Source organism: Corticium candelabrum, chromosome 15 (assembly GCF_963422355.1).
Source record: "Corticium candelabrum chromosome 15, ooCorCand1.1, whole genome shotgun sequence".
Taxonomy (NCBI): Eukaryota; Metazoa; Porifera; class Homoscleromorpha; order Homosclerophorida; family Plakinidae; genus Corticium; species Corticium candelabrum.
In genome coordinates this window covers 148264-159612 of record NC_085099.1, presented here as the reverse complement: position 1 = coordinate 159612, position 11349 = coordinate 148264, and the positions used below count along the sequence as shown (strand labels likewise).

The following is an 11349-nucleotide window of genomic DNA, read 5'->3' as shown; positions in this document are numbered from 1 at the left end:
TTACATGAACTAAAGGAATTAAGAAACCTGAGGAGCTGAAATGTTAGAGCCTGCATGCCTTCATTTAATTAAAATTTGTGTGTGTGTGTGTGTGTGCGTGTGTGTGTGTGTGTGTGTGTGTGTGTGTGTGTGCGCGCGCGCACGCGCCTGCTGTATTTGTGTGTACACATTTTAATAAGGATGGTCTGCAATATTCTAAAGCCAGAAAAGTTTGAATTTAGGTGAAGTTTAATTCATCGTTGTTGCAGCCCGACAATCATACACATCAAGAAATGTTGCTCATCTCAATCTACTGCTTATAATGAATGTCTAATGAGCAACGTTACAACGCCCATGGCTTGTTCTTCTCATTTGGAGAAATTTCTTCAATGTGCCAGAGATGCTGCTGGCAACATGAAACCGTAACTTTATGTCAACTACAGATGTATGGTCAGTAGTTTGTGATTGTACCAACTAGTAAATCGAGTTGTTGAATTTAATTTATTGGACTGTTGATTGGCAATGATTGGTTGCTGTAATTAATTAACAGTAGAAAGCCATGACATTGCTGTCATTTCTATATGTTCTGCTGTCTAAGAATGAAAGATAACTGAGAAGAACAGAGATCTATAAGAATTTAGTAATCAATCCCAACGTAATATTAAACGCAGTGTTTAGTTTAACTCGATCTTTAGTTATTTGAAAATATACTCTATGTGTGTACATGTCTAGAAACAGCCCTTCAATTTGTGGGCAGCTAGGCTACCTACGTATACGCCACTGTCCAGGCTCTAAGTGTTGTAGAACGACCAGACTAGCATTGCAATTTTCAATCAGAGCTGAATACCAATAGATTTTGCACGTCGTTTTCCGAGCGTCAAAGTAAACAACAAGTCAGAGTTGTGCACATTAGGCGTGACCAGAATATCCGGGATGCAGCATATTTGTAACCGGAAGTAGCGGAAACTAGCGGATATTGCTGACATCGCCCTGTCGTTATGTGTTCTGTCCTGTAGTATTGCGACGAACAGACGAGAAGTATGAGCCGGATTGCAGTAACGGTGAGCGTGGAAACGATATTTACGTGTGCGCGTGTTATTTACAGTTTTCAACATTTTCAGGTCGTCATTTTGGCTTGGCTGTCGCTATTCTTACACGCAGGAATAGGCAGAGTGGATGCGAACAGTAATGAGAATACGTTGTGCGCGTGTTGTTTATACCTGATGTGTTGTGTGTGCGTGTGAGAAAAGGTTCGTCTATGGCTAGTAATGTCGTTAGTGCTACGCCTACACCAGACCTAGGGATGGGCGGTGTTTCTGGCACTGATGCAAAACCAATTCATTCCATGGCAATTACAGAGAGACCAACTACAGAAATGCCAACTACAGAAAAGCCAACTACAGAGCGACCATCTACGGCGGGTGCAAGCACGGCAGGAGACAACAGCACAACAGCAGCAGGTTCCACTGACGCCACCAGCGCTGGTGTAACAAACACAACTGGGGAAACAGACCAACAAGGTGACGTGTCTTACGCCAGATCGTGCGCCTCTTGAAGTCTCATGTCTGTGTTGGTAGATATTCTATGCTAGTCTCTAGAGTACTAAATCTTAGTCTGTAGTAGTCGTGCTAAGTTAGTTAAAACTATAATGTGAGATGTGGTCAGTACTGTACTAAGAAGTACTGACATGGCTCGATTATATCTTTGAAATAGTGACAAACCTGTAGGGTTAATTTTCAAGGAAGGCAAACGAGCATGACAGTGACACTAACTGGCACATTTTCAAATTCGATTTTACATGATATCTGTTGCTTATTTTAATTAATTAAGTGTATTAATGCATGTAATGTGAATATAGAACTGATGACATCACAGGGCGGCAGAGCGACTCGCAAAGTTGTGGAAAATGTAAGGACATCAGAGTACAGTGTACATGAACTACTAGGGTACGCCTACTGTTTGCTTAGAAAAATAGATATTGTGCTCAAAGATGGGATGCTCGAGCCCCTTCATCTCTCCAGCTCCGCTGCCCTTGCATCAGTTCTAGCTAACATGTTGATAATCATTAAATGTGAAAATACTTGTCTTTGTGAATATACTGGTGTGTGTGTTTGTATGCAGACTGTTCTCGAAGTGACTGTTGTGACAACACGTATTGTGTGGAAAATAAATTATGTACCTGTGGTTGTGATATCAAGCCACTGTGTGCACTTATTGTGGATAAGAAAAGCAAGGAAGGGGTGGCCAAACTGGATTTTAACAATCAATGCTCCATTAAAGTTTATAACGATAAGAATACTACACATACGGCCCACAGATTCTACTATGAAGAATGTGTTTATGAAAGTAAGGTTATGTTGATGTTGTATCATCTGTTATCTGTCGGATGGTATGTAGTATAGGTGATTACTGGGATGGCTCGAGGGTTTTTCCGTTAGTTGTTGGAATCTATGGTGCTATTTTGATTCTACTGGCAATTGCCATTGCGGTGCTACATGGAGGTGTGTCAGGAGAATATTCTGTCACGGTACGTTGTTGAGCATATTGCTGTGCTGGTGTATTGGTCAAGTGATTTCTAGATTGCTGTCACATCAAGACACGCACGCACATACATTCATGCACGCACATACATTCATGCACACGCACACACACACACACACACACACACACACACACACACACACACACACACACACACACACACACACACACACACACACACACACACACAACACACACAGTATGATTTTTAAAAACCGCTTTTTTACACTCTAGAATGCATAATCGTTAGTTCTAGAATGCAACGTACCATTTCATAACATACGGTCACTTCTTTTGTGGCTGTCTTATTAATGGTTTTTGTGAGTTTGTGTGCAAGTAACATTTAGCAGTCTGTCTCCATTTGTTTGTCTACCTACTTGTCTGTCTCTCTGTTTGTCTCTTTTATGTTGAGTAAATTTTTTTCCAGAATCCTGAGTCATCTACTGTAGTAAAGAATCAAGCCTATGTTGGAGCTCAGTAACTGGTTTACTTGGTGGTTGGCAGGAAAGGAGTTGAGATTTATCATGTTTTTGAAATGTAACAATCTAGACTATTACTTATCACAACTAAACAGCATGTAATAGTATATACAACTTATGTCTGTCTATAGCTACATATGATTGCTTGACATATAATTGCTTGACAAAGATTTTGAATCTGAGAAGTTGTTCTTGTGTACTTAGGGAAAAGCCCATTCAAAATTTTAATGCATAGCAGCTCTTATCAAGAACATTATAGCAATTAACGGCTCTGATTGTGTTTCCACTCTGCTTTCCCTACAGTTTCTATTTTGGTAAATAACCGTACTGTGCAATCCACAAATCTATAGCTTCTGCAGTTGCTTGCGTATGTGGTTTGAAAGCCAGAGTTCCAGTGCGATGACGCACACATCGCACAGACAAAAGGAAATATGCCGGAAGTGAAATGTGATGCATCGCGATGTAGCTGATATCAAGAACTTCTGTAGTCGATAGGTCCGTCCTCCGTGGTTGGTCTCGTTCTTACTGCTTGACGACTGTAAGTGTCCTTCGATCCCTAACTTAACACCTTCACGGATGTGGTTGCTCACACTGGCATATGGGTGTTGGTGTACGCACAGGAATGTGTCGTTTGTATCACTGTATGTCGACGTCGCACTGCACTGTTCGTGTGCATGTATAGACGTTTACAGACATGTTTGCAATTGTACATGTTTCATTGGCTTCGATTTCTGATCTACAGATGAGAGGTCACGTGTTGTCTCTCTTGTTGCTGCTGCTTGTTGACAGTGAGTGTTGAGACACACAATGACACTTTTAGGCGTCTGTGTCTACTGATTGTTTGTCTATTTGTCAAGATTCATTTTCTGTGTCTGACTCGTTGCTTTTGTCTGCTGCTACCTCAACATCTTCAGCTAGAGTTGCAGCAGCACAACATGCAAATGCAACAAGTCGATTAGTTGAGGCCTCTACAGCACCAGCACCAACACCAGCTGTTTTCACTTCTGCTAGTGTCTTTGTATCTACTTCAGTGACTAGAGTTGAATCTACGAGGGTAGGTTTGTCTCTGTCTTCTGTTGTGGTTAAAGTTTCTGCAGCAATGAGGGCGGGCGTTGGTATGGGACAGTCATTGGAAAAGCCATATTTGCAACAGTTGTCTAGCACATACCATATACAGTCAGTCTCTAAGTCTCTTTCACTGGTATTCTTACAATCGTCTTCAAGCTCATTATTGCAAACATCCTTGCAAATAATATTACAGCCATCTTCACAGCCATCTTTGCAATCATCTTCACAGCTAGCAGTACAGCCAATTTCACAGCTGTTGTCGTCTTTAGAGTTGTCTTCACAACCAATATCACAGCCATCTTTGCAATTATCTTCGAAGTCAGCAGAACAGCCAAATTTACAGTCGCCACTTTTGGACACATCTTTACAGCCAACATTACAGCCGTCTTTACAGTCATCTTTGAAGCCAACTTTACAACCAATTTCACAGCTGCCATCTATGGAGTCATCTTCACAGGCAACGTTGCAGCTACCTTCACATGTGCAGTCATCTTTGCAGCTATCTGTGCAATTACCTTTACAGCAAACATTGCAGCCATCTTTGCAGCCCCAGCCAATGTTACAGTCATCTTCACAGCTAGTAGAGTTGTCTTTACAGTCTTCATTGGAGCAAAGGGTACAATTTGTACAGTCATCTTTACAGCCATCGTCACATTTATCGTCACATTTATCTATACAGTTACTTTTAAAGTCATCTGCATCGTTATCTATTACAGAGCTATCAGCTTCAGCAAGTCGGGCAGTAGATTATACATCAAGTAGCCCCACTGCTACTGAAACAGTTCCAACAAGTTTCCAAGGTAACACTATAGTTGCATGGCAATATGAAATATAATTTGATGGTTTATGGAAGAGCAATAGAAACTTTGAGGTATGTTTATATTTCTAGATCTTTGCCAGAATTACTCCTGTGGGCACCATTTGATGTGCAAGACAAGCAACGTAAATGGCAGTGTAATAGCTGTATGTGTCTGTATGGACTTCAATAAGACATGTGATGCTGTGCATCATAATCCTGTTTGTGGCACTGATGGCATGACATATCCAAGTTTGTGTCATTTGAAAGAACAAGCCTCGTGCAAGCATGTGCACAAAGCGTCAGATGGTGCCTGTCCAATAGGTAGGAAATTCTTTCCAAATATGAATATGTAGGACAACATGTAATTGAGGAATAGTAATTGATACAGTAATAAATGTATACATGAAAGTTAGAGTAGAAAATAAACGAGTTGATCTATTTTATATAGATGGAACAACATCGACTGGTCACATTTCAATGAGTCATGTTTCACCAAGCAGTCATATCACTCCTAGCAGTAGGACAGATGGTGGAAGTGAGCTGTCGAGCTCTGAATGGGCTGCTATTGCAGTTGCTCTTGTCATAGCCGCTCTGTTGCTTCTTGTGCTTGGTGCGGGCATTATGAAGTGGATATACCATCGCCAGTATCTAAAGAAGTACATGTATTGGGTAAGGTTGCTTTGCAAATGATAAATATATGCATTCATAACTGTTTTAAGACCGTTTCTTATACTCTGTCATCTCAATTGTTAGATCAGCCAAAGTACTTGTAGTTTGATTTGTTCAGCTGTTTGAATATACTATAGCTTGGATGACAGAGCTGATGTTAGCTAACTTATGATGTAGGCCTTAGGATGTTGGCATGGCCGTTTGGTTGAGTAGTGAACAGAATTGAGAGACCTAGCAGTTTGTTAATTGGCTGTCTGCAATTGATGCCTAGGGAAGCTGAAGCATGAAGAAGGCCTTTACAGTCTAGGATTGAAGCTAGAAGCTCAGTCAATAAAAACTTTTGAAAATATTTATGTTGATCTTTTACAGGAATGATAATAAAATTTGTACAGTGTAGGTGCAATCCTCAGACTTCCTGGTTGTAGGGGGTCTTGGCTAGTGATGTTTTTACTCTGAGGGGATGGATGACATAGTACCTAGTTTGACTGCTAACAGACAGTGGAACCAACACTGGCTATTCCTACCAGCTAGGAGATATGGCCTATAATTATATAATGAGAATAAGCCAGCGCATTCACGCTGTTTTTGTTTGTTTACAGAACACGCCACACTCGGAGACACACTTCAAGAATCAAGCATACAGAGGAGCTTTCTAATAAGAAGTTGCTTTTGTTGTAAAATGTAAACGTTGTTGCTGTACTTGCAGTTAAATAATCATTCTAGACGCCTTCGTTCTACTCCTTCTATAATGTTTTAAGACTGATGCTTGCCATCACACTTTCTACAAACTCTAGCTAGGACTCTGTTACGTAATTGCATTCGTATTAATATTAATTAAAGAAAATATATGAAATAACGTTTTGCCGTTCAGTCTGAATTATCGTTTACGTAGCAACCGCGAATGGCAAGTAAACCAAGAGCAATAAATATCGGCGTCATGGCGGTGGCGTAGGAAACTTGACTGATCTGTTCGAGTCTGAGACAGACAAGCAGCTTGAAGATAGAAAAAAGAAGAAGGAGAACGCCACTCCACACCGATCTAGACGCGGCCAGCGCGACGTGATGTGACATGTAGAGTCGGATGAAGACAATGACAGTGAAGTATCCTGTTACAGCGTCAGATATGAAGAGAGGAGAGAAAACTTGCCACCAACTGGTAGATGTCGACAACACGCCGTCAACCTTGAGAGGAACCAGCACTGAAAACACACACGTGCATACTAAATGAATCCATATCTCGAACGGAGACAATCCAAGCCAGCGCGAAGTCTCCTTCAACGAGAACAACATCACGAGATCTGTCTTATACGGGAACGTTAGGACTATTGAATCCTATAACTTCATTCTGGCGGGTCGGTGTTGATTGGCTGTGTGGGCGCCTATCCTCTCCCGCCACTAGCCCGCGTTAGTCGAACGACAGTCAGACTTTGAGGTGAAGGTAAGGACTCTTGCTAGACTTCCGGACGCACGTCTAGTTTGATCTGGTCATCATCATCATCCTACGTCTTACGGTCACGTTTTCTCTCTAGATCTGCGAGTTGCAATGTCGCAGTTTTGCGACAGCGATGTAGCGTTGCGTCTTTTCAGATTCTCTGACGTTTGTCGTCATAAACAAACGTTTTGTGACGTGACGATTGAGACAAACTTGGGTCCTCTTCCTGCTCACCGTCTCGTCCTATCCGCAGCCTCGCCGGTCTTGTACCGCATCTCAACTTCTACTGATCACAAACTTCCGACTAAGTTGGATCTCAGCTCGATGGATGGGGCGGCGGTCAGGACAGTGGTTGACTTTGCCTACACCGGAAAACTGGAGCTTGAGGGTGGCAACTGTGCGTCTGTTGCCCGCGTTGCTACGGCGTTAGAAATGGATAAAATCGTCAACGTTTGCGTTTCCTTTTTGCAGCGAAATGTGAGCATCGAGTCTTGTCTTACGACGTGGCAGCTCGCGCAAGAGCTCGAGCTCGTTGAGCTATTACTATTTTGCGATAAGTTTTTTGCTCGGGTGACCGAAGGTGAGAAGGAGGAGCTTATGCAGATGGCCGCTTTTCGGCGGCTTCCGCGTGTGATGACGGAACTGGAAACGGGCGGGGGAAACGAGTTCGATGCTAAGCAGTTTGCTAACGCAGCTGTGGGTGTATTGAAGGTCAACTACAATGGCTGTTTGACACCATACGTAGAAGAGGTGATGAGACTGGTAGGTGCCGATGAGCGTTACGTGGCAACCCAAGGTGACAACCACGCAACTCTGGGTGACAACCACACACCTGCAACGTCACCCAATCGGGAATGGTTACGAGGAGATGACAGCAGAGGGACGGTCGGTCCAAGTTCTGCAGCAAGAAGGTTGATGTTGGAAGATGATGTGAGTTGTGTGAAGGAATCAGAGGAGATGACGTTAGTTGATTCTTCCCATTGCACGTCGGAGAACAACTGGAAAGTATTGACTATGCTTCCTTCTACAAATGATGTCTGTATTGGCCTTGTTGTGCTTGATGGTCAGTTGGCTGTTTTGTGTATGGCGGTGATTCCTGTAGGTCACGATCAGCCTCTATCTGCAAGTCCTCCGCATCTTCCTTTATCACGACAATCCAGTGAGAGCTCCAACAGTGTCCAATTTCTTGCTTCCCTTCACACGGCAAGATGCAGCATGGGTATTTGCATTCATGATGGTGACATCTTTGCAGTAGGTGGCTATAACAGGCTGGATTGTCTCAATACTATGGAGATCTATGATCATGAATCTAATAGCTGGTCAGTAGCCAGTCAAATGGGTTCACGACGTGGCCGCTGTGCTGCAGCTTCTGTCAATGGTAAAATCTACTGCTTCGGTGGCAGTGACGGTCAGCGTGTTCTGAAATCAGCAGAAATTTACAATATCAACAAAAATGCATGGCAGAGCATCATGCCAATGTCATCGCCTCGAAGCCGTCTCAGCTGTACTGTATTGGATGGATGCATCTATGCTATTGGTGGTGGGTCTTGCATGAACTACCCACTTCGAACTGTTGAGAAGTACAATCCACTCACCGGCATTTGGACAATGGCTCCCTCTCTTTGTGAACCACGTACCGATGCTGGAGTGGCTGTTGTGAAGCAAAACATCTATGTCGTGGGTGGTAGCAATCGCTGGAGTAGTTTATCATCAGTTGAGTGTTTTAATGCAACGCTTGGAAAATGGTCTCTGGTAACTCCAATGCAAACTCCACGAAGAGGTGCAGGAGTTGTTAGTTTGAATGGCAAGGTGTATGTCATTGGTGGCCATGACTCGACTCAATCACTGGATTCAATGGAGATTTATGATCCTGTCACTCAAACATGGTTATATGGCAGTCCAATGAGCACTGCACGTGCCAACATGGCAGCAATCGTTTTGGATGGTTTGATTTTTGCAGTTGGAGGATTTGATGGTGCCACATTTCTCAACACAATGGAGTATTTCGATCCCGGTGACAACAAATGGCACTTATTTTTCAGTCTATAACTCTATTTCTACATAAAGCTGCTCAGCCTCTTATTGTGTGTAATCGTCTCCTTCTAGGCAATCATGCCTACATATCATTACTTGTTGTTGGTTGTCTCATTCAATGTAGTCAGGAAGTCATTGGTCAGTTTAGGGTGCTTAGATAGACTGAATAGCATTATGCATTGTACCAGGAAAGTGATGGGGACAAATATGTAAGCAAGTGCTTTCTGACATTTAGATACCTATATAGATATATATTCTAGGCAATTGCTTGCTATCCAGAGCATACCATTATACCATTTTCTATGCAATACAGTTTCATGAATACTCTTTGCTGGTGTCACACAGTATGTGATGGACTATGCCAAACAGATTACTGGGACTAATTCTGAGTCTACTTAAAACAAGTGATTGATTCATGGCAAAGTATGTGAAACAGAGCAAACCCTAAAGCAGCTTTCACGCGTAGATTCTATTGCTCTAAATTCCGAGTTTGTGTGACACAACAGACAAGATTGTCAACTCTTCACTATATTTGACAGTGAAAATTTCTAACCGAGCAAATCCATCAGACAAAGCAATCCTTAATTAAGGTTTACTGCTTTGTCTTCATTGATGCTCATTCAAGCTACTCATTATTTCAGTTTCTCATTCAGAAATTCTTCCATAGTGTCTATTGTCCATTTGCCAATGCCAAGCGTCTCTTCTACTTCTTTGGAGTCACTGATAAGTTTGAGAACAGGATCTGCTCCCTTCTTGTACTACACAGAAATCATCATTGCACATCAACTCAACATCAATGAGGTTTTTATGTTCATACAGTGACTTGCAAATTGGGAAACTTTCTTGCATGTTCATTGATAAACGCTAAATAGAGGCACAATTTCAATTGACAACAGAAGTTTCAATGTATTGAAGAGTTGGGAAGTAGGAAGTGCCCAACGGTGATAGTGTGATGCAGAATGCAATTTTGATCTGCAGCTGACCTTGCACTTGTGGAAAGCGACCGATTTTTCACCTACAAACTTCTAGAATAGCGCTGGCAAATACCTAATACAGTGCAATGTCTTAATATCAATCAACGGAACACGCTTTATATCGTTACTTTGGAAGCTACAGTGTCATCCTTGTCCTGCTGGCAGCAACGTCTGCAGTCTTTCTCCAAAATACTCAACGAAAACTGCTTCAGTTCATCACAAGAACTACACAGTAGACTAGACGAAAATCCCACATCGCGACAGGACTGCTGGTCAGCCAAACCAAGCGCTAAGAAAGCCATAACAGCGAGAGCACGCGTCAACGCCATTGTCGACGTGTGCGCATGCGTAAGGGTCGTAAACTCGGGTGGCAAGATGGTGCGGGTGAGATCCATTCGAATCTCCAGCGATGTGTACGTCTATTGTATTCTGTTCGTGACCGATGAATTTGTAGGCAAAGATTAAGATGCGGGATTTGCGTGGCAAGAAGAAAGAGGAGTTGGAGAAACAGCTCGACGATCTGAAAACTGAATTGTCGCAGCTCCGTGTTGCGAAAGTTACTGGTGGAGCAGCGTCAAAACTATCAAAGATGTAAGCTTTATATTACATTAGTGTAGGACACGGGGCCTCATTAGGACCGCACTCTGTAGTTCATGGCTAGACTTGCTATTATATTTAGTACTTTTAGGTTCTGTATCTTACATAATAAGTTGGTCATCTTTTATACCAGAGATCTGGTTCAGTAGTACCCAAGATTTATGAAGCATTCTGATTATGTAAAACGCAGTTACGCAATTGTGAGCCAAGATTCTAGCGTCTCGGTTTGATTGATCTCTTTGAACAGTTAATGATTATATGTGCAGTATGTATAGAGGTCATGCCTAAAAGGTTTGTTGGTGAGGGCTTACTAATTGTTTGGGAGTTTAATTGAGGCTTTTGAGTTCTAGTTCAGGACAATTGCTTTCTGATACTGGAGAGTCAGTGGTCATGCATTTTTGTGTTGTTTCTGTTACAGTAAGCTTGTTCGTAAATCCATAGCTCGAGTGCTGACTGTTATCAACCAAACTCAACGAGAACAGTTACACAAGTTCTTTAGAGGAAAGAAGTACAAGCCTTTGGATTTGAGGCCAAAGAAGACAAGAGCACTGCGAAGGCTGCTGACGAAGCATGAAAGATCATTGAAGACCGAAAGACAGAAAAAGAAAGATAGACACTTTTCACTTAGGGTCTATGCAGTCAAAGAGTAGATTGTTGTTGGTAATAAAGTGGAGTTGTGATGGAAGCTACCTGTCGTACTGATTATGATTTCCATAACTAGACTGCTTGTGCTTGCATGACATAATTATTATAACCCAGCACTTGCTGTGATGATAG

At 42.3% G+C, this 11349-nt stretch overlaps 6 protein-coding genes across 6 annotated transcripts; 4 read left to right on the top strand and 2 right to left on the bottom strand.

Moving 5' to 3' along the window:
* The first annotated feature begins 818 nt into the window (after positions 1–818).
* On the top strand, positions 819–3167 carry LOC134190525 (uncharacterized). The gene is made up of 6 exons (XM_062658980.1): positions 819–1040; positions 1101–1164; positions 1230–1499; positions 2101–2325; positions 2382–2506; positions 2948–3167. The coding sequence occupies exons 1-6, from the start codon at positions 1020–1022 to the stop codon at positions 2999–3001; spliced, it is 759 nt and encodes a 252-aa protein (XP_062514964.1). The 5' UTR covers positions 819–1019; the 3' UTR covers positions 3002–3167.
* A 312-nt stretch (positions 3168–3479) lies between these two features.
* Positions 3480–6400, top strand: LOC134190748 (uncharacterized). The gene is made up of 6 exons (XM_062659253.1): positions 3480–3537; positions 3742–3787; positions 3857–4867; positions 4957–5187; positions 5315–5535; positions 6135–6400. Exons 2-6 carry the CDS (start codon positions 3742–3744, stop codon positions 6189–6191), a joined length of 1566 nt encoding a protein of 521 aa, XP_062515237.1. The 5' UTR covers positions 3480–3537; the 3' UTR covers positions 6192–6400.
* Positions 6401–6402: 2 nt separating this feature from the next.
* Positions 6403–6825, bottom strand: LOC134190785 (transmembrane protein 203-like). Its single transcript, XM_062659297.1, has one exon. The coding sequence runs from the start codon at positions 6823–6825 to the stop codon at positions 6403–6405; it is 423 nt and encodes a 140-aa protein (XP_062515281.1).
* Positions 6826–6887: 62 nt separating this feature from the next.
* On the top strand, positions 6888–9096 carry LOC134190747 (kelch-like protein diablo). Its single transcript, XM_062659252.1, has 2 exons — positions 6888–6973; positions 7065–9096. Exon 2 carries the CDS (start codon positions 7079–7081, stop codon positions 9014–9016), a length of 1938 nt encoding a protein of 645 aa, XP_062515236.1. The 5' UTR covers positions 6888–6973; positions 7065–7078; the 3' UTR covers positions 9017–9096.
* Positions 9097–9513: 417 nt separating this feature from the next.
* LOC134190603 (selenoprotein F-like) lies at positions 9514–10315 on the bottom strand. The gene is made up of 4 exons (XM_062659059.1): positions 10104–10315; positions 9985–10048; positions 9819–9865; positions 9514–9759 (listed from the first exon to the last, which is right to left on the bottom strand). Exons 1-4 carry the CDS (start codon positions 10302–10304, stop codon positions 9634–9636), a joined length of 438 nt encoding a protein of 145 aa, XP_062515043.1. The 5' UTR covers positions 10305–10315; the 3' UTR covers positions 9514–9633.
* On the top strand, positions 10224–11348 carry LOC134190605 (large ribosomal subunit protein uL29-like). The gene is made up of 3 exons (XM_062659060.1): positions 10224–10359; positions 10430–10566; positions 10991–11348. The coding sequence occupies exons 1-3, from the start codon at positions 10351–10353 to the stop codon at positions 11220–11222; spliced, it is 378 nt and encodes a 125-aa protein (XP_062515044.1). The 5' UTR covers positions 10224–10350; the 3' UTR covers positions 11223–11348.
* Position 11349: the final 1 nt, after the last annotated feature.

Excerpts from the sequence above, each read along its gene's own strand:
- LOC134190525 (XM_062658980.1), top strand. The coding sequence starts at position 1,020 with ATGAGCCGGATTGCAGTAACG. Across the intron at positions 1,165-1,229 it reads AGGCAGAGTGGATGCGAACA|GTTCGTCTATGGCTAGTAAT; the intron begins GTAATGAGAATA and ends GTGTGAGAAAAG. Across the intron at positions 2,507-2,947 it reads CAGGAGAATATTCTGTCACG|AATCCTGAGTCATCTACTGT; the intron begins GTACGTTGTTGA and ends ATTTTTTTCCAG.
- LOC134190605 (XM_062659060.1), top strand. Across the intron at positions 10,567-10,990 it reads GCGTCAAAACTATCAAAGAT|TAAGCTTGTTCGTAAATCCA; the intron begins GTAAGCTTTATA and ends TTTCTGTTACAG.
- LOC134190748 (XM_062659253.1), top strand. The coding sequence starts at position 3,742 with ATGAGAGGTCACGTGTTGTCTCTCTTGTTGCTGCTGCTTGTTGACA. Across the intron at positions 4,868-4,956 it reads AGTTCCAACAAGTTTCCAAG|ATCTTTGCCAGAATTACTCC; the intron begins GTAACACTATAG and ends TTATATTTCTAG. Across the intron at positions 5,188-5,314 it reads AGATGGTGCCTGTCCAATAG|ATGGAACAACATCGACTGGT; the intron begins GTAGGAAATTCT and ends TATTTTATATAG.
- LOC134190785 (XM_062659297.1), bottom strand. The coding sequence starts at position 6,825 with ATGTTGTTCTCGTTGAAGGAGACTTCGCGCTGGCTTGGATTGTCTCCG.
- LOC134190747 (XM_062659252.1), top strand. The coding sequence starts at position 7,079 with ATGTCGCAGTTTTGCGACAGCGATGTAGCGTTGCGTCTTTTCAGATTC.